The sequence below is a fragment of the Dendropsophus ebraccatus genome, chromosome 13, assembly GCF_027789765.1.
Source record: "Dendropsophus ebraccatus isolate aDenEbr1 chromosome 13, aDenEbr1.pat, whole genome shotgun sequence".
Classification (NCBI taxonomy): Eukaryota; Metazoa; Chordata; class Amphibia; order Anura; family Hylidae; genus Dendropsophus; species Dendropsophus ebraccatus.
This window is the reverse complement of record NC_091466.1, coordinates 3,556,105-3,579,361: the sequence shown is the minus strand read 5'-3', so window position 1 is coordinate 3,579,361 and position 23,257 is coordinate 3,556,105. Positions and strand designations below refer to the sequence as shown.

At 50.6% G+C, this 23,257-nt stretch overlaps 1 protein-coding gene across 4 annotated transcripts in view; it reads right to left on the bottom strand.

The window, feature by feature from the left end:
* PBXIP1 (PBX homeobox interacting protein 1) overlaps positions 1–23,257 on the bottom strand; it is a 45,973-nt gene that overhangs the window by 12,038 nt on the left and 10,678 nt on the right. For all 4 annotated transcript variants that reach the window (XM_069951336.1, XM_069951339.1, XM_069951340.1 and 1 more), the window contains exon 2: positions 11,462–11,549. In XM_069951336.1, the coding sequence (XP_069807437.1) occupies positions 11,462–11,521 (60 nt within the window). In that variant the 5' untranslated portion in view covers positions 11,522–11,549. The remainder of the gene's footprint in view (positions 1–11,461; positions 11,550–23,257) is intronic.

Here is a 23,257-nt window from a genome sequence, read left to right as displayed (position 1 = left end):
CCCCGATAGGGGAGAAGGACCACCCCAAGGAGAGAGGCGACCTCAGCACAGCCCTCCCCGATAGGGGAGAAGGACCACCCCCGAGGAGAGAGGCGACCTCAGCACAGCCCTCCCCGATAGGGGAGAAGGACCACCCCCGTGGAGAGAGGCGACCTCAGCACAGCCCTCCCCGATAGGGGAGAAGGACCACCCCAAGGAGAGAGGCGACCTCAGCACAGCCCTCCCCGATAGGGGAGAAGGACCACCCCCGTGGAGAGAGGCGACCTCAGCACAGCCCTCCCCGATAGGGGAGAAGGACCACCCCCGAGGAGAGAGGCGACCTCAGCACAGCCCTCCCCGATAGGGGAGAAGGACCACCCCCGTGGAGAGAGGCGACCTCAGCACAGCCCTCCACCGATAGGGGAGAAGGACCACCCTTGAGGAGAGAGGCAACCTCAGCACAGCCCTCCCCCGATGGGGGAGAAGGACCACCCCCGAGGAGAGAGGCGACCTCAGCACAGCCCTCCCCGATAGGGGAGAAGGACCACCCCAAGGAGAGAGGCGACCTCAGCACAGCCCTCCCCGATAGGGGAGAAGGACCACCCCAAGGAGAGAGGCGACCTCAGCACAGCCCTCCCCGATAGGGGAGAAGGACCACCCCCGTGGAGAGAGGCGACCTCAGCACAGCCCTCCACCGATAGGGGAGAAGGACCACCCTTGAGGAGAGAGGCGACCTCAGCACAGCCCTCCCCGATAGGGGAGAAGGACCACCGCAAGGAGAGAGGCAACCTCAGCACAGCCCTCCCCCGATAGGGGAGAAGGACCACCCCCGAGGAGAGAGGCAACCTCAGCACAGCCCTCCCCCGATAGGGGAGAAGGACCACCCCCGAGGAGAGAGGCGACCTCAGCACAGCCCTCCCCGATAGGGGAGAAGGACCACCCCCGAGGAGAGAGGCGACCTCAGCACAGCCCTCCACCGATAGGGGAGAAGGACCACCCTTGAGGAGAGAGGCGACCTCAGCACAGCCCTCCCCGATAGGGGAGAAGGACCACCCCCGAGGAGAGAGGCAACCTCAGCACAGCCCTCCCCCGATAGGGGAGGAGGACCACCCCCGAGGAGAGAGGCAACCTCAGCACAGCCCTCCCCCGATAGGGGAGAAGGACCACCCCCGAGGAGAGAGGCAACCTCAGCACAGCCCTCCCCCTATGGGGGAGAAGGACCACCCCCGAGGAGAGAGGCAACCTCAGCACAGCCCTCCCCCAATGGGGGAGAAGGACCACCGCCGAGGAGAGAGGCAACCTCAGCACAGCCCTCCCCCAATGGGGGAGAAGGACCACCGCCGAGGAGAGAGGCAACCTCCGCACAGCCCTCACCCAATGGAGGAGAAGTACCACCCCCGAGGAGAGATGTGGTGTCCCACTAGGGGTGTTACTGATACATACACCCTTTGCAAAAGTCTGTACGTTTTGTGGTCTTATTATGATGAAAGTGGTATTAAGGGTTGACCACTAAATGTTGCTGTATTGTGTATTAGTGTATGGAAGCTGCACAGCTGAAGGATAGCAAAGGGTTTTTGTGTTCATGTTTTACCAGAATCTGTAGACCAGTAGGATTTCTGCTTTCTTCTTTCCTATCACCTCTCCTCTCTCTTCTTCTATTGCACTCGTTTCACCCAATCACAGCGCACTACACAGACTGTAGAGGAAGTAAGTCACACAGGAGACAGGAAGAGCAGGTCAGTCTTAGCCAGTACCCCCCATGGGTAGGATGCAAGACAGTACACTGTTACCAACCTTCTCATAAGTACCTACACCAAGCCTATGCAGTGTTAAGCCTCTCAGGAGAGGACTAGCCAAAAGATAACCTCAACCTACGTCGTGAACAAGGAGAAGTAACAGAGCAGGACAGTATCCACTATAGAGCCACAGAGCCAGGAACTGATCCGGACATAGCAAAGTTGCAGTAAAACTATGAACTCTGTATCGCAGTGTCAGTGTCAGCAGGGAACCCTCAGCATTCCGCTCATCCCAGGTAACAAGGTCTGGGGCCTGTGTCACACATTAGTACGGTTCGGCCAAAGCTAGTGGGCATAAGGTGGTGTGAAGACACACAGGCACAGGTGTTCTTCTTCTTCTAAGTATTCTACCTCATCCTCCAACATCCCGGCAGAGCACACTACTACATGGGTTGAGACTCTCACGGCATCCTCCTCTCTGCTACTCTGCTTCTTGTATTACTCAGTACAACGCAACCAACAGGACTATATCCTATATTGCACTTATACTACAGATCTGGTCGTTCTATTGCCAAGTGTTTATTGGAACTTTGTCAAGTGTGTCTCAGAGACTGTATTTAAGGAAACCTCAGATTGCCTGTTTTGTATTACCTGCTGCACATTTACAAGTAGTAAATCAACTCAACTTTATTCAAAAAGTCTGTGATTATCCCCACCTACACAGCATCCACACCGCAACCTTGGGACACTTCCCCTTTCGGTGGGTGGGGGGGTCCTACTATCCGGAAGGGTCATTATACCACTCTGACCACCTGTGACTACACCATCTGTGACATTATCCCAAGGGACCCAGTAGCAGCCCGGCAGGACACAGACCATAGGGGAAAAGGGTACAACCGGCCTTACACACTAAAAGCAGGCGTGCCAACACACCTGTGTGCCCCCAGGCACTGGCATCACGTGACAACCCATTAAGGTCCGGCTGTATCTCAGCCATCCACCACAGGAGTGGCGTCACACTACAACAGCTAGCAAATGACCGTCCGTCCCTCCGATACCACACCTCCGGGGGTACACCAGAGAGAGGTAAGCTCAGCACAGCCCTCTCCCAATGGGGGAGAAGGACCACCCCAGAGGAGAGAGGCCACCTCAGCACAACCCTCACCCAATGGGGGAGAAGGACTGTCCCCGAGGAGAAAGGCTACCTCAGCACAGTCCTCACCCAATGAGGGAGAAGGACCACCCCCAAGGAGAGAGCCCCCATCAGCACAGCCATCAACCAATGAGGGAGAAGAACCGTCCCCTAGGAGAGAGGCCACCTCAGCATAGTCCTTACCCAATGGGGGACAATGACCACCCCAGAGGAGAGAGGCCCCCTCAGCACAGCCCTTATCTAATGTGGAAGAAGGACCACCCCCAAGGAGAGAGGCCCCCTCAGCACAGCCCTCTCCCAATGGGGGAGAAGGACCACACCAGAGAAGAGAGGCCACCTCAGCACAGTCCTCACCCAACAGAGGAGAAGGACCACCCCAAGGAGAGAGGCCACATCAGCACAGCCCTCACCAAATGTGGAAGAACAACCGCCCCTGAAGAGAGAGGCCACCTTAGCACAGTCCTCACCCAATGGGGAAAAAGGACCACCCCCGAGGAGAGAGCCCCCTCAGCACAGCCCTTACCCAATGGAGGACAATGACCACCCCCGAGGAGAGAGCCCCTTTAGCACAGCCCTCACCCAATGGGGGACAATGACCACCCCCGAGGAGATATGCCCCCTCAGCACAGCCCTCACCCAATGGGGGACAATGACCACCCCCGAGGAGAGATGCCCCCTCAGCACAGCCCTCACCCAATGGGGGAGATTACCGCCCCTGAGGAGAGAGGCCTGGCCAAGATCTCAAGGAAAATGTTAACCTCACAGAGACTTTAATAACAGTACAAGAGTGTAATAGGAGGATAAGATCAGGTATAGGAGCTCCTGACCCTACAACCTAGAGGATAGAATAGTGTTGGAGCGTAATACCGATATCAGTCACATGCAGGAGTATAGAGAGGTCACACATAGTGATATAGAGAGGGGTCACACATAGTGATATAGAGGGGGGTCACACATAGTGATATAGAGGGGTCACACATAGTGATATAGTGGGGTCACACAGTGATATAGAGAGGTAACACATAGTGATATAGAGAGGGGTCACACATAGTGATATAGAGAGGGGTCACACATAGTGATATAGAGGGGTCACACATAGTGATATAGAGGGGGGTCACACATAGTGATATAGAGGGGTCACACATAGTGATATAGAGAGGGGTCACACATAGTGATATAGAGAGGGGTCACACATAGTGATATAGAGAGAGGGGTCACACATAGTGATATAGAGAGGGGTCACACAGTGATATAGAGGGGTCACACATAGGGATATAGAGAGGGGTCACACAGTGATATAGAGAGGTGTCACACATAGTGATATAGAGAGAGGTCCCACAGTGATATAGAGAGAGGTCACACATAGTGATATACAGGGGGGTCACACATAGTGATATAGAGAGAGGTCACACATAGTGATATAGAGAAAGGTCACACATAGTGATATAGAGAGAGGTCACACATAGTTTTATAGAGAGAGGTCACACAGTGATATAGAGGGGTCACACAGTGATATAGAGGGGTCACACACAGTGATATAGAGAGAGGTCACACATAGTGATATAGAGAGGGGTCACACATAGTGATATAGAGAGGGGTCACACATAGTGATATAGAGGGGGGTCACACATAGTGATATAGAGAGGGGTCACACATAGTGATATAGAGAGGGGTCACACATAGTGATATAGAGAGGGGTCACACATAGTGATATAGAGAGAGGTCACACAGTGATATAGAGAGGGGTCACACATAGTGATATAGAGAGGGGTCACACATAGTGATATAGAGAGGTCACACATAGTGATATAGAGAGGGGGTCACACATAGTGATATAGAGAGGTCACACATAGTGATATAGAGAGGGGTCACACACAGTGATATAGAGAGGGGTCACACATAGTGATATAGAGAGGGGTCACACACAGTGATATAGAGGGGTCACACATAGTGATACAGAGGGGTCACACATAGTGATATAGAGGGGGGTCACACACAGTGATATAGAGAGGTCACACATAGTGATATAGAGAGGGATCACACATAGTGATATAGAGGGGTCACACATAGTGATATAGAGAGAGGTCACACATAGTGATATAGAGAGGTCACACATAGTGATATAGAGAGGGGTCACACATAGTGATATAGAGAGGGGTCACACATAGTGATATAGAGAGGGGTCACACATAGTGATATAGAGAGGGGGGGTCACACATAGTGATATAGAGGGGGGTCACACATAGTGATATAGAGAGGGGTCACACATAGTGATATAGAGGGATCACACATAGTGATATAGAGAGGGGTCACACATAGTGATATAGAGGGATCACACATAGTGATATAGAGGGGTCACACATAGTGATATAGAGAGGGGTCACACATAGTGATATAGAGGGGGGTCACACATAGTGATATAGAGGGGTCACACAGTGATATAGAGAGGTCACACATAGTGATATAGAGAGGTCACACATAGTGATATAGAGAGGTCACACATAGTGATATAGAGAGGGGTCACACATAGTGATATAGAGAGGGGTCACACATAGTGATATAGAGGGGTCACACATAGTGATATAAAGGGGTCATCCAAAGTCCCAGATGTATCAGCTCTCTGTCAGCGTCCACGCTCCTGAATCATCACGGCCCCATAGGAACTACAGCTGTGTCCCGCCTCACACACTGATTGGCTGAGCGGACATTTCTGAGTGGTGCAGCGACATCACAGGATTTGGAGCCCAGCTGGGACCATGAGCGGTGACGGTGCACTACGGGGCAGGTAACCAGGACGTCTTTATTATGATCCCACCACCTCCTGCCCCCCTGGATTTTTCACTGTTGCCCAGACTGCCCCTTTAAAGGACAACTCCAGCCCAAAGCATTTTTTAATATTACTTATGGAAAGTTAGACAAATTCCTGATGTACATTAATTATGGGAAATGCACATATAGGACTACACTCACCGGCCACTTTATTAGGTACACCTGTCCAACTGCACGTTACCACTTAATTTCTAATCAGCCAATCACATGGCGGCAACTTAGTGCATTTAGGCATGTAGACATGGTCAAGACAATCTCCTGCAGTTCCAACCGAGCATCAGTATGGGGAAGAAAGGTGATGTGAAGGCCTTTGAACGTGGCATGGTTGTTGGTGCCAGAAGGGCTGGTCTGAGTATTTCAGAAACTGCTGATCTACTGGGATTTTCACGCACAACCATCTCTAGGGTTTACAGAGAATGGTCCGAAAAAGAAAAAACATCCAGTGAGCGGCCGTTCTGTGGGCGGAAATGCCTTGTTGATGCCAGAGGTCAGAGGAGAATGGGCAGACTGGTTCCAGCTGATAGAAAGGCAACAGTGACTCAAATAGCCAACCGTTACAGCCAAGGTAGGCCGAAGAGCATCTCTGAACGCACAGTACGGCCAACTCTGAGGCAGATGGGCTACAGCAGCAGAAGACCACCCGTTACCAGCATGGTGTACCTAATAAAGTGGCCAGTGAGTGTATTTCCCTTAATTTATTAGATCATGGAGACTTCAAATTCTATCAAAAACTGCGACGTCACGAATCAGGGTGTAATTCCTATGGAGTGTCCAGCACTGGGCGCAATATATGTAGAAGCCTATGGACTGTATTGAAGTATATGGGAGATATAACGTGCAATGTAATGTAATGTAAACTACACTTTATTGGTACTATGTGTATGGGATAATTTGGGGAGCAAGGACACTTGCTCCCCCAATGGAGGTCACCGAGCAGGGAGGGAGAGAGGAGCCGGTGCATCTAACTACCTCCTCCCTCCCTCCCTGCTTGCTGCACTGGGACAGACAGACACTACTACTCCTCCCATCATCTGCTCATAGTATGAGCAGATAATGGGAGGAGTAGTACCAGGGAGATACCCAAAACCATGCCCCCCCCTCAGCCAAGAGCCCCCACCACCGACCCCACACCTGCCGCACAGCCGCTGCTTCTGACGCCTGCATCTTCCCAGCTCCCCCACGCACCCGCCGCCAGTAAGCTTATACATCTGGCCCCCTGGCTGGGAGGCTGGGGGTTTGTGATGGGGGGATGGGGGCTGGGAGGTTACTGGCGTTAGCCTTGCAGCCGGTGTGTGGAATGGCTGGGGGCCAGATATATAAGGTTACCGGCGGCGGCTGTGCGGCAGGCACGTGGGGTGGCTGGAGAGTCACTAGCGGCGGCAGCAGCTGTGCGGCAGGTGTGGGGTCAGTGGTGGGGGCTGTCAGTTGAGGAGGGGCTTGGTTCTGGGGATCTCCCTGGTACTACTTCTCCCATCATCTGCTCATACTATGAGAGTAGTAGTAGTGTCTATCTGTCCCAGTGCAGCAAGCAGGGAGGGAGGAGGTAGTTAGATGCACGACTCATCTCTCCCTCCCTGCTTGGGTCTCCTCCATTTAGGGAGCAAGTATCCTTGCTCCCCAAATTATCCCATACACATAGTACCAATAAAGTGTAGTTTACATTACATTACATCTCACATAGACTTCAATACAGTCCATAGGCTTCTACATATACAGCGCCCCCTGCTGGACACTCTATAAAAATTACATCCTGATTCGTGACGTCACGGTATTTGATAGAATTTGAAGTTTCTGCCTCTAGCGCACACACACAGCCTGGCTGGTACAGTCCTAGCGCATGCACACACACACACACAGCTTGGCTACCCGGTCCAAGGCCCCTCCACAGTTGGCTCTCTGAGTGGGGCCGAGCCTTGAGCCTGCGCTCTCTGGATGGGGGCCGAGCCTTGGGCCTGCGCTCTCTGGATGGGGGCCGAGCCTTGGGCCTGCGCTCTCTGGATGGGGTCGAGCCTTCGGCCTGCGCTCTCTGGATGAGGGCCGAGCCTTGGGCCTGCGCTCTCTGGATGGGGGCCGAGCCTTGGGCCTGCGCTCTCTGGATGGGGGCCGAGCCTTGGGCCTGCGCTCTCTGGATGGGGGCAGAGCCTTGAGCCTGCGCTCTCTGGATGGGGGCCGAGCCTTGAGCCTGCGCTCTCTGGATGGGGGCCGAGCCTTGAGCCTGCGCTCTCTGGATGGGGGCCGAGCCTTGGGCCTGCGCTCTCTGGATGGGGGCCGAGCCTTGAGCCTGCGCTCTCTGGATGGGGGCCGAGCCTTGAGCCTGCGCTCTCTGGATGGCGGCCGAGCCTTGGGCCTGCGCTCTCTGGATGGGGGCCGAGCCTTGGGCCTGCGCTCTCTGGATGGGGGCCGAGCCTTGAGCCTGCGCTCTCTGGATGGGGGCCGAGCCTTGGGCCTGCGCTCTCTGGATGGGGGCCGAGCCTTGGGCCTGCGCTCTCTGGATGGGGGCCGAGCCTTGGGCCTGCGCTCTCTGGATGGGGGCCGAGCCTTGGGCCTGCGCTCTCTGGATGGGGGCCGAGCCTTGGGCCTGCGCTCTCTGGATGGGGGCCGAGCCTTGGGCCTGCGCTCTCTGGATGGGGGCCGAGCCTTGGGCCTGCGCTCTCTGGATGGGGGCCGAGCCTTGGGCCTGCGCTCTCTGGATGGGGGCCGAGCCTTGGGCCTGCGCTCTCTGGATGGGGGCCGAGCCTTGGGCCTGCGCTCTCTGGATGGGGACCGAGCCTTGGGCCTGCGCTCTCTGGATGGGGGCCGAGCCTTGGGCCTGCGCTCTCTGGATGGGGGCCGAGCCTTGGGCCTGCGCTCTCTGGATGGGGGCCGAGCCTTGGGCCTGCGCTCTCTGGATGGGGGCCGAGCCTTGGGCCTGCGCTCTCTGGATGGGGGCCGAGCCTTGGGCCTGCGCTCTCTGGATGGGGGCCGAGCCTTGGGCCTGCGCTCTCTGGATGGGGGCCGAGCCTTGGGCCTGCGCTCTCTGGATGGGGGCCGAGCCTTGGGCCTGCGCTCTCTGGATGGGGGCCGAGCCTTGGGCCTGCGCTCTCTGGATGGGGGCCGAGCCTTGGGCCTGCGCTCTCTGGATGGGGGCCGAGCCTTGGGCCTGCGCTCTCTGGATGGGGGCCGAGCCTTGGGCCTGCGCTCTCTGGATGGGGGCCGAGCCTTGGGCCTGCGCTCTCTGGATGGGGGCCGAGCCTTGGGCCTGCGCTCTCTGGATGGGGGCCGAGCCTTGGGCCTGCGCTCTCTGGATGGGGGCCGAGCCTTGGGCCTGCGCTCTCTGGATGGGGGCCGAGCCTTGGGCCTGCGCTCTCTGGATGGGGGCCGAGCCTTGGGCCTGCGCTCTCTGGATGGGGGCCGAGCCTTGAGCCTGCGCTCTCTGGATGGGGGCCGAGCCTTGGGCCTGCGCTCTCTGGATGGGGGCCGAGCCTTGGGCCTGCGCTCTCTGGATGGGGTCGAGCCTTGGGCCTGCGCTCTCTGGATGGGGGCCGAGCCTTGGGCCTGCGCTCTCTGGATGGGGGCCGAGCCTTGGGCCTGCGCTCTCTGGATGGGGGCCGAGCCTTGGGCCTGCGCTCTCTGGATGGGGGCCGAGTCTTGAGAGTTTATTTAGTGAGAACCAGAGAAGTCAGAAGATTTTATCTGTATCTTTTTCAGGAAGGAACAGTGATTGGAAGCCCTCGAAGCCACTTTATCCAGATGGATACGGCAGACTGGTCACCCTGTCTCTGTATAATCAGTCTAGTGATGTCATCCTGTCTCTGTATAATCAGTCTAGTGATGTCATCCTGTCTCTGTATAATCAGTCTAGTGATGTCATCAGTCACCCTGTCTCTGTATAATCAGTCTAGTGATGTCATCAGTCACCCTGTCTCTGTATAATCAGTCTAGTGATGTCATCAGTCACCCTGTCTCTGTATAATCAGTCTAGTGATGTCATTACTCATCCTGCCTCTGTATAATCAGTCTAGTGATGTCATCCTGTCTCTGTATAATCAGTCTAGTGATGTCATCAGTCACCCTGTCTCTGTATAATCAGTCTAGTGATGTCATTACTCATCCTGCCTCTGTATAATCAGTCTAGTGATGTCATCCTGTCTCTGTATAATCAGTCTAGTGATGTCATCAGTCACCCTGTCTCTGTATAAGTCTAGTGATGTCATCACTCACCTTGTCTCTGTATAATCAGTCTAGTGATGTCACCCTGTCTCTGTATAATCAGTCTAGTGATGTCATCAGTCATCCTGTCTCTGTATAATCAGTCTAGTGATGTCATCAGTCACCCTGTCTCTGTATAATCAGTCTAGTGATGTCACCCTGTCTCTGTATAATCAGTCTAGTGATGTCATCAGTCATCCTGTCTCTGTATAATCAGTCTAGTGATGTCATCAGTCATCCTGTCTCTGTATAATCAGTCTAGTGATGTCATCCTGTCTCTGTATAATCAGTCTAGTGATGTCATCCTGTCTCTGTATAATCAGTCTAGTGATGTCATCCTGTCTCTGTATAATCAGTCTAGTAATGTCATCAGTCACCCTGTTTCTGTATAATCAGTCTAGTGATGTCATCAGTCACCCTGTCTCTGTATAATCAGTCTAGTGATGTCATCCTGTATCTGTATAATCAGTCTAGTGATGTCATCCTGTCTCTGTATAATAAGTCTAGTGATGTCATCCTGTCTCTGTATAATCAGTCTAGTGATGTCACCCTGTCTCTGTATAATGAGTCTAGTGATGTCATCAGTCACCCTGTCTCTGTATAATCAGTCTAGTGATGTCATCAGTCACCCTGTCTCTGTATAATCAGTCTAGTGATGTCATCAGTCACCCTGTCTCTGTATAATCAGTCTAGTGATGTCATCAGTCACCCTGTCTCTGTATAATCAGTCTAGTGATGTCATCCTGTCTCTGTATAATCAGTCTAGTGATGTCATCAGTCACCCTGTCTCTGTATAATCAGTCTAGTGATGTCATCAGTCACCCTGTCTCTGTATAATCAGTCTAGTGATGTCATCAGTCACCCTGTCTCTGTATAATCAGTCTAGTGATGTCATCAGTCACCCTGTCTCTGTATAATCAGTCTAGTGATGTCATCCTGTCTCTGTATAATCAGTCTAGTGATGTCATCAGTCACCCTGTCTCTGTATAATCAGTCTAGTGATGTCATCCTGTCTCTGTATAATCAGTCTAGTGATGTCATCCTGTCTCTGTATAATCAGTCTAATGATGTCATTACTCATCCTGCCTCTGTATAATCAGTCTAGTGATGTCATCCTGTCTCTGTATAATCAGTCTAGTGATGTCATCCTGTCTCTGTATAATCAGTCTAGTGATGTCATCAGTCACCCTGTCTCTGTATAATCAGTCTAGTGATGTCATCAGTCACCCTGTCTCTGTATAATCAGTCTAGTGATGTCATTACTCATCCTGCCTCTGTATAATCAGTCTAGTGATGTCATCCTGTCTCTGTATAATCAGTCTAGTGATGTCATCCTGTCTCTGTATAATCAGTCTAGTGATGTCATCAGTCACCCTGTCTCTGTATAATCAGTCTAGTGATGTCATCTTGTCTCTGTATAATCAGTCTAGTGATGTCATCCTGTCTCTGTATAATCAGTCTAGTGATGTCATCAGTGATGACTATGTTTCAGTTGTGTGGTGCGGCTGCACAGTGGGTGGAGTCTGAGCAGTAATCGATGACATCACTGACATGTCGCTGTGGAGCGCTCTCTTACCTCTGCACTGGGTATCACCCAGTTATTCTCTGAGTCCCGACCCTCGTGACCCTGCGACATCCTTCACCCCAATATGGAGGATTGAGTCCTGCGGGGAAGAAACATCATGAAGCTCGTGGCCAACCATCACCCAAGTCCTACCTGACCGCATCCCGAGAAGCAAACCCTCAGCTCTGAGAACTAGAAGGCAAGCCTGCCATTCACTGACAGCAAGCAGAAGCGATGAGGATACCACAGAGGAGTCTGACCCTATAGAATCCATATCAGCCTGCTCGCTGATGGTTTCCAGGTACCAAAAGAAATGTAGGGGAGACAGCACATCCAAAGGAAATCTTCACTTTAATCACACCAGTGCAAGCAGCCACTCAAGCAGTGACGCCAATCATTTACCACCACAAAGGAGCAGAAAAATGTATATAGTGATGAGGGTATATAGTGATGAGGGTATATGGTGTATATAGTGATGAGGGTATATAGTGTATATAGTGATGAGGGTATATAGTGTATATAGTGATGAGGGTATATGGTGTATATAGTGATGAGGGTATATAGTGTATATAGTGATGAGGGTATATGGTGTATATAGTGATGAGGCTATATAGTGTATATAGTGATGAGGGTATATGGTGTATATAGTTATGAGGGTATATGGTGTATATAGTGATGAGGGTATATAGTGTATATAGTGATGAGGCTATATAGTGATGAGGGTATATAGTGTATATAGTGATGAGGGTATATAGTGTATATAGTGACGAGGGTATATAGTGTATATAGTGATGAGGCTATATAGTGATGAGGGTATATAGTGTATATAGTGATGAGGGTATATGGTGTATATAGTGATGAGGGTATATAGTGTATATAGTGATGAGGGTATATGGTGTATATAGTGATGAGGGTATATAGTGTATATAGTGATGAGGGTATATAGTGTATATAGTGATGAGGGTATATAGGGTATATAGTGATGAGGGTATATGGTGTATATAGTGATGAGGGTATATAGTGTATATAGTGATGAGGGTATATAGTGTATATAGTGATGATGAGGGTATATAGTGATGAGGGTATATGGTGTATATAGTGATGATGGTATAAAGTGTATATAGTGATGAGGGTATATAGTGTATATAGTGATGAGGGTATATAGTGATGAGGGTATATAGTGTATATAGTGATGATGGTATAAAGTGTATATAGTGATGAGGGTATATAGGGTTTATAGTGATGAGGGTATATAGTGTATATAGTGATGAGGGTATATAGTGTATATAGTGATGAGACTATATAGTGATGAGGGTATATAGTGTATATAGTGATGAGGGTATATGGTGTATATAGTGATGAGGGTATATGGTGTATATAGTGATGAGGGTATATAGTGTATATAGTGATGAGGGTATATAGTGATGAGGGTATATAGTGTATATAGTGATGAGGGTATATAGTGTATATAGTGATGAGGGTATATAGTGTATATAGTGATGAGGGTATATAGGGTATATAGTGATGAGGGTATATAGTGATGAGGGTATATAGTGTATATAGTGATCAGGGTATATAGTGATGAGGGTATATGGTGTATATAGTGATGAGGGTATATAGTGTATATAGTGATGAGGGTATATAGTGTATATAGTGATGAGGGTATATAGTGTATATAGTGATGAGGGTATATAGTGTATATAGTGATGAGGGTATATAGTGATGAGGGTATATAGTGATGAGGGTATATAGGGTATATAGTGATGAGGGTATATAGTGATGAGGGTATATAGTGTATATAGTGATCAGGGTATATAGTGATGAGGGTATATGGTGTATATAGTGATGAGGGTATATAGTGTATATAGTGATGAGGGTATATAGTGTATATAGTGATGAGGGTATATAGTGTATATAGTGATGAGGGTATATAGTGTATATAGTGATGAGGGTATATAGTGATGAGGATATATAGTGTATATAGTGATAAGGGTATATGGTGTATATAGTGATGAGGGTATATAGGGTATACAGTGATGAGGGTATATAGGGTATACAGTGATGAGGGTATATAGGGTATACAGTGATGAGGGTATATAGTGTATATATCAGGGGTGGAGCTTGTCGTGATGTCACTGCGGCCATTCAGAACCTGGAGAACCAGTCCGCTCTGTTTGTTTATGGTTCATTTTACTGTCAAATTCCTCCAAATGATCAGCGGGAGAGGAGACGGCTGTGCGGCTGCTGCCTGACACTGATCTGCCCCATCCACAGGCCGACGGCTGCATACAGCTGTATACAGATCTGAGGTCAGGGTGGGGTCAGGGACACAGCTGTATACAGATCTGAGGTCAGGGTGCGGTCAGGGACACAGCTGTATACAGATCTGAGGTCAGGGTGGGGTCAGGGACACAGCTGTATACAGATCTGAGGTCAGGGTGGGGTCAGGGAAACAGCTGTATACAGATCTCATGGTGCCTGATATCATGCACTATGCCAGCAGCTCCCCACTTGTTCTTCACCAGGGAATGACAGATGCAAGGTCACTCCTCCTACTGCTCCCATCATTGTGATTACTAAGCTGCACTGTGTATACACCTTTGACCACGCTCCTTCCTAGTTACAGCAGTGCGCTCCTCCCTCCCCCTGTACAGTTACAGCAGTGCGCTCCTCCCTCCCCCTGTACAGTTACAGCGGTGCGCTCCTCCCTCCCCCTGTACAGTTACAGCAGTGCGCTCCTCCCTCCCCCTGTACAGTTACAGCAGTGCAATCCTCCCTCCCCCTGTACAGTTACAGCGGTGCACTCCTCCCTCCCCCTGTACAGTTACAGCGGTGCGCTCCTCCCTCCCCCTGTACAGTTACAGCGGTGCGCTCCTCCCTCCCCCTGTACAGTTACAGCAGTGCGCTCCTCCCTCCCCCTGTACAGTTACAGCAGTGCAATCCTCCCTCCCCCTGTACAGTTACAGCAGTGCGCTCCTCCCTCCCCCTGTACAGTTACAGCAGTGCAATCCTCCCTCCCCCTGTACAGTTACAGCAGTGCAATCCTCCCTCCCCCTGTACAGTTACAGCGGTGCGCTCCTCCCTCCCCCTGTACAGTTACAGCGGTGCAATCCTCCCTCCCCCTGTACAGTTACAGCAGTGCGCTCCTCCCTCCCCCTGTACAGTTACAGCGGTGCGCTCCTCCCTCCCCCTGTACAGTTACAGCAGTGCAATCCTCCCTCCCCCTGTACAGTTACAGCAGTGCGCTCCTCCCTCCCCCTGTACAGTTACAGCAGTGCGCTCCTCCCTCCCCCTGTACAGTTACAGCAGTGCACTCCTCCCTCCCCCTGTACAGTTACAGCAGTGCAATCCTCCCTCCCCCTGTACAGTTACAGCGGTGCACTCCTCCCTCCCCCTGTACAGTTACAGCGGTGCACTCCTCCCCCTGTACAGTTACAGCGGTGCACCCCTCCCTCCTCCTGTACAGTTACAGCGGTGCGCTCCTCCCTCCCCCTGTACAGTTACAGCGGTGCGCTCCTCCCTCCCCCTGTACAGTTACAGCGGTGCGCTCCTCCCTCCCCCTGTACAGTTACAGCGGTGCGCTCCTCCCTCCCCCTGTACAGTTACAGCGGTGCGCTCCTCCCTCCCCCTGTACAGTTACAGCAGTGCGCTCCTCCCTCCCCCTGTACAGTTACAGCGGTGCGCTCCTCCCTCCCCCTGTACAGTTACAGCAGTGCGCTCCTCCCTCCCCCTGTACAGTTACAGCAGTGCGCTCCTCCCTCTGCCCTGTACAGTTACAGCAATGCGCTCCTCCCTCCCCCTGTACAGTTACAGCGGTGCACTCCTCCCTCCCCCTGTACAGTTACAGCAGTGCACTCCTCCCTCCCCCTGTACAGTTACAGCAGTGCGCTCCTCCCTCTGCCCTGTACAGTTACAGCGGTGCACTCCTCCCCCTGTACAGTTACAGCGGTGCACTCCTCCCCCTGTACAGTTAGAGCGGTGCACTCCTCCTCCTTTACAGTTACAGCGGTGCACTCCTCCCTCCCCCTGTACAGTTACAGCGGTGCACCCCTCCCTCCTCCTGTACAGTTACAGCAGTGCACTCCTCCCTCCCCTGTACAGTTACAGAGGTGCGCTCCTCCCCCTGTACAGTTACAGCGGTGCACTCCTCCCCCTGTACAGTTACAGAGGTGCGCTCCTCCCCTTGTACAGTTACAGCGGTGCACTCCTCCCCCTGTACAGTTACAGCGGTGCACCCCTCCCTCCTCCTGTACAGTTACAGCGGTGCGCTCCTCCCTCCCCCTGTACAGTTACAGCAGTGCGCTCCTCCCTCCTCCTGTACAGTTACAGCAGTGCACTCCTCCCTCCCCCTGTACAGTTACAGCAGTGCGCTCCTCCCTCTGCCCTGTACAGTTACAGCGGTGCACTCCTCCCCCTGTACAGTTACAGCGGTGCACTCCTCCCCCTGTACAGTTAGAGCGGTGCACTCCTCCTCCTTTACAGTTACAGCGGTGCACTCCTCCCTCCCCCTGTACAGTTACAGCGGTGCACCCCTCCCTCCTCCTGTACAGTTACAGCAGTGCACTCCTCCCTCCCCTGTACAGTTACAGAGGTGCGCTCCTCCCCCTGTACAGTTACAGCGGTGCACTCCTCCCCCTGTACAGTTACAGAGGTGCGCTCCTCCCCCTGTACAGTTACAGCGGTGCACTCCTCCCCCTGTACAGTTACAGAGGTGCGCTCCTCCTCCTGTACAGTTACAGCGGTGCACTCCTCCCCCTGTACAGTTACAGCGGTGCACTCCTCCCCCTGTACAGTTACTGTTGTAAACTCTTGATGCCCTCCTGCCAGAGCACAATGTCTTTGTGGTTACAGTTTGGGGAAGTGAGCGCACTCTGTGCACACGATGAGACAGCTGTGGAGGGTTGTCAAACGAGCTCATACAGATGTGATGCTCGGGGGGCACATACAGTTCATACCCTGCACACACGTACACATGCGGCACACACCAGCCCCCCCCCGCCCCGCAAGCTTCAGTGTCTCCTCATAAAGGCTCCATCATCACTGCCTCTTCATCACTACTACACCATCATCACTGCCCCCTCATCACTACTACACCATCATCATTACTGCCCCCTCATCACTACTACACATCATCATCATCTCTGCCCCCTCATCACTACTACACCATCATCATTACTGCCCCCTCATCACTACTACACATCATCATCACTGCCCCCTCATCACTACTACACCATCATAATCATCATCACTGCCCCCTCATCACTACTACACCATCATCATCATCACTGCCTCCGAATCACTACTACACCATCATCATCACTGCCTCCGAATCACTACTACACCATCATCATCACTGCCCCCTCATCACTACTACACCATCATCATCATCACTGCCCCCTCATCACTACTACACCATCATCATCATCACTGCCCCCTCATCACTACTACACCATCATCATCATCACTACTACACCATCATCATCATCACTGCCCCCTCATCACTACTACACCATCATCATCACTGCCCCCTCATCACTACTACACCATCATCATCATCATCATCACTGCCTCCTCATCACTACTACACCATCATCATCTCTGCCTCCTCATCACTACTACACCATCATCATCACTGCCTCCTCATCACTACTACACCATCATCATCATCACTGCCCCCTCATCACTACTACACCATCATCATCACTGCCCCCTCATCACTACTACACCATCATCATCTCTGCCTCCTCATCACTACTACACCATCATCATCATCACTGCCCCCTCATCACTACTACACCATCATCATCATCATCACTGCCCCCTCATCACTACTACACCATCATCATCATCATCATCACTGCCTCCTCATCACTACTACACCATCATCATCATCATCACTGCCCCCTCATCACTACTACACCATCATCATCATCATCACTGCCCTTTCATCACTACTACACCATCATCACCATCATCTCTGCCCCCTCATCACTACTACACCATCATCACCATCATCTCTGACCCCTCATCACTACTACACCATCATCATCACTGCCTCCTCATCACTACTACACCATCATCATCACTACCCCCTCATCACTACTACATCATCACTGCCCCCTCATCACTACTACACCATCATCATCATCACTACCCCCTCATCACTACTACACCATCATCATCAATACCCCCTCATCACTACTACATCATCACTGCCCCCTCATCACTACTACACCATCATCATCACTGCCCCCTCATCACTACTACATCTTCATCACTGCCTCCTCATCACTACTACACCATCATCATCACTACCCCCTCATCACTACTACACCATCATCATCTCTGCCTCCTCATCACTACTACACCATCATCATCTCTGCCTCATCACTACTACACCATCATCATCATCATCATCACTGCCCCCTCATCACTACTACACCATCATCATCTCTGCCTCCTCATCACTACTACACCATCATCATCATCTCTGCCTCCTCATCACTACTACACCATCATCATCTCTGCCTCATCACTACTACACCATCATCATCATCATCATCACTGCCCCCTCATCACTACTACACCATCATCATCTCTGCCTCCTCATCACTACTACACCATCATCATCATCAATGCCTCTTCATCACTACTACACCATCATCATCATCATCACTGCCCCCTCATCACTACTACACCATCATCATCTCTGACTCCTCATCACTACTACACCATCATCATCACTGCCCCCGAATCACTACTACACATCATCATCATCACTGCCCCCTCATCACTACTACACCATCATCATCATCACTGCCCCCTCATCACTACTACACATCATCATCATCTCTGCCCCCTCATCACTACTACACCATCATCATCACTGCCCCCTCATCACTACTACACATCATCATCATCTCTGCCCCCTCATCACTACTACACCATCATCATCACTGCCCCCTCATCACTACTACACCATCATCATCACTGCCCCCTCATCACTACTACACCATCATCATCATCATCATCACTGCCTCCTCATCACTACTACACCATCATCATCTCTGCCTCCTCATCACTACTACACCATCATCATCACTGCCTCCTCATCACTACTACACCATCATCATCATCACTGCCCCCTCATCACTACTACACCATCATCATCACTGCCCCCTCATCACTACTACACCATCATCATCTCTGCCTCCTCATCACTACTACACCATCATCATCATCACTGCCCCCTCATCACTACTACACCATCATCATCATCATCACTGCCCCCTCATCACTACTACACCATCATCATCATCATCACTGCCTCCTCATCACTACTACACCATCATCATCATCATCACTGCCCCCTCATCACTACTACACCATCATCATCATCATCACTGCCCTTTCATCACTACTACACCATCATCACCATCATCTCTGCCCCCTCATCACTACTACACCATCATCACCATCATCTCTGACCCCTCATCACTACTACACCATCATCATCACTGCCTCCTCATCACTACTACACCATCATCATCACTACCCCCTCATCACTACTACATCATCACTGCCCCCTCATCACTACTACACCATCATCATCATCACTACCCCCTCATCACTACTACACCATCATCATCAATACCCCCTCATCACTACTACATCATCACTGCCCCCTCATCACTACTACACCATCATCATCACTGCCCCCTCATCACTACTACATCTTCATCACTGCCTCCTCATCACTACTACACCATCATCATCACTACCCCCCTCATCACTACTACACCATCATCATCTCTGCCTCCTCATCACTACTACACCATCATCATCTCTGCCTCATCACTACTACACCATCATCATCATCATCATCACTGCCCCCTCATCACTACTACACCATCATCATCTCTGCCTCCTCATCACTACTACACCATCATCATCATCTCTGCCTCCTCATCACTACTACACCATCATCATCTCTGCCTCATCACTACTACACCATCATCATCATCATCATCACTGCCCCCTCATCACTACTACACCATCATCATCTCTGCCTCCTCATCACTACTACACCATCATCATCATCACTGCCTCTTCATCACTACTACACCATCATCATCATCACTGCCCCCTCATCACTACTACACCATCATCATCTCTGCCTCCTCATCACTACTACACCATCATCATCACTGCCCCCGAATCACTACTACACATCATCATCATCACTGCCCCCTCATCACTACTACACCATCATCATCATCACTGCCCCCTCATCACTACTACACATCATCATCATCTCTGCCCCCTCATCACTACTACACCATCATCATCACTGCCTCCTCATCACTACTACACATCATCATCATCTCTGCCCCCTCATCACTACTACACCATCATCATCACTGCCCCCTCATCACTACTACACCATCATCATCACTGCCCCCGAATCACTACTACACCATCATCATCATCACTGCCCCCTCATCACTACTACACAATCATCATCATCATCACTGCCCCCTCATCACTACTACACCATCATCATCATCATCACTGCCCCCTCATCACTACTACACCATCATCATCATCATCACTGCCTCCTCATCACTACTACACCATCATCATCATCATCACTGCCCCCTCATCACTACTACACCATCATCATCATCATCACTGCCCTTTCATCACTACTACACCATCATCACCATCATCTCTGCCCCCTCATCACTACTACACCATCATCACCATCATCTCTGACCCCTCATCACTACTACACCATCATCATCACTGCCTCCTCATCACTACTACACCATCATCATCACTACCCCCTCATCACTACTACATCATCACTGCCCCCTCATCACTACTACACCATCATCATCATCACTACCCCCTCATCACTACTACACCATCATCATCAATACCCCCTCATCACTACTACATCATCACTGCCCCCTCATCACTACTACACCATCATCATCACTGCCCCCTCATCACTACTACATCTTCATCACTGCCTCCTCATCACTACTACACCATCATCATCACTACCCCCTCATCACTACTACACCATCATCATCTCTGCCTCCTCATCACTACTACACCATCATCATCTCTGCCTCATCACTACTACACCATCATCATCATCATCATCACTGCCCCCTCATCACTACTACACCATCATCATCTCTGCCTCCTCATCACTACTACACCATCATCATCATCTCTGCCTCCTCATCACTACTACACCATCATCATCTCTGCCTCATCACTACTACACCATCATCATCATCATCATCACTGCCCCCTCATCACTACTACACCATCATCATCTCTGCCTCCTCATCACTACTACACCATCATCATCACTGCCTCTTCATCACTACTACACCATCATCATCATCACTGCCCCCTCATCACTACTACACCATCATCATCTCTGCCTCCTCATCACTACTACACCATCATCATCACTGCCCCCGAATCACTACTACACATCATCATCATCACTGCCCCCTCATCACTACTACACCATCATCATCATCACTGCCCCCTCATCACTACTACACATCATCATCATCTCTGCCCCCTCATCACTACTACACCATCATCATCACTGCCTCCTCATCACTACTACACATCATCATCATCTCTGCCCCCTCATCACTACTACACCATCATCATCACTGCCCCCTCATCACTACTACACCATCATCATCACTGCCCCCGAATCACTACTACACCATCATCATCATCACTGCCCCCTCATCACTACTACACAATCATCACTGCCCCTTCTTATTTATTTTTAATTTTTTGTTTTTTTTATATGACTCCAAACTCTACAATACAGACTCATATGTGAAAAAAAACTTCATGTTCCCAAATTTAGCTTCTACCCCTTCGAAAATTCCCTCAAAAACACCCTGACAGCGCTGTATAATACACCCAGTTACAGTCCTGTCCCCTTTTTAAGTCCTGTGCTTTAATAGCCAAGAAATATTTCTGAAAATCGGGGAGAGCAATCCCCCCTCCCCCACTAACTGTGTCCATACTCCATATCTCGATCTGGCTTTTTTCCCACCCCAAACAAATTGATTCTATATTCTTGTCAGCCTCCTAAACCGCGATACAGTTATCCACACCGGTGAAGCATATAAAAAGTAAAGAATCTGAGGGAGAACTACCATCTTTATAATCGCAACTCCATCTGCAAATGAAACAAGAAGCCCGACCATATCCCCATTTATTCCTCAGCTTGTAGCTTGGCTTCTATATACCTGTGTACGGATGACGGTCACTCCCAAGTATTCCAATGCCTCACTAGGCCCAGTAATTGAGACTGAGTGATTTACCTCGCTCCCATCACCTTCTAACACTAAAAGATACAAAACCAAAGTCATCAATAATACTCATAATTTTGGGGATGTCATCAGCGTAAAGCAAAGAAGGCTCCTCCACGCCAGCTATGCCAAACCCTTCCCACTCCTCTGAAGGTCGCATCTAAACAGCCAGCGCTTCGATGTAAAAAGCGAATAAGAGTGGCCACAGGGGGCACCCCTGCCTGCTTCCTCTATATAGAATGTGTACCCCTCCCCTACTGAAACCCTTGCCCTAGGCCCGGTATACAACAACTTCACCCACCTGATGAAATTTAGCCCCAAGTCAAAGGCTTCCAACATCTTCCAAAGGACCCCCCATTCCACCCTGTCAAACGCCTTCATAGCATCCAAGGACAGGATGGAATGGGGGTCCCGGACCCTAATTGGGCATTTGCAAAGGCTCTAATAATATTGTCGTAGATAGACCTGCTCCCTCCCAATGAGCCACTCCCGCCAGCCTCTGGGCCAGTACTTTCACTATTAACTTATAGTCTGTATTTAACAATGATATAGGGCGAAAAGCTTCTACATTCAGGGGGTCTTTATATAGATATTCTAGATATATCTAGATATTCGCCTCACACATTGAGGATTCATTAAAGGTTTCGTACAGCAATAGTTCAGAAAGATGACTGTATACCTTGAATGGCAGGCCGTCATTACCCGCTGCAGAGTGAGCTTGGGACCTATCAGCAGCCAGCGTCATTTCCTCTAGAGTAACAGGACTATTCAGCATCTCCTTCATGTCAGGGTCTGCTTTAGGAATGGGAAGACGACTTAAATAGTCCCCCATTTCCAATTCAGTAGCTGCATCGGAGGATTTATACAATTTTTTGTAGCCCATCGGGGTTATTAGTAACTATCCCCTGTGATCATATAAGGCGGAGATAGAACTTCTTTCTTGCTGTGCCCTGATTATCCCTGCCAGTAACTTCCCCGCTTTACCAGCCCCAGCAAAGAATTTCTGTCCCTGAAAAAAAAACTTGTGTTGCGCTTTCTCAAACAAAACTTTCGAGTACTCCTCCTGGGCGTTTGTTACTTTATCCCCATGCTGGGGTGAAGGTGACTCACTAAATCCCCCTCAGCTATCTGTATGGCCTCTTCTAAGTTGGCCTGTCTATTGTGGAAGTCTTTCTTTTTCCATGAAATTTCTCTTATTCACTTCCCAGAATGCTCTGGTCTCATCTGCCATTTTCTCCTTCTGATCCACAATAGAGCGAGTGCGGATGTCTCCTAAGGGATCTTCCTCTCACCCCGCCCCGAGACCACAGGAGAGTGATCACACACCGACCTGGATTCATATGACATGTCTCAAGGCAAAGTCATTACCAAAGAGTCTATCCTGGAGGCAGCCTCAAACGTCGTGCTAAACAAGAAAACGCCACCCTCTCCCCATAGAGATGTCTCC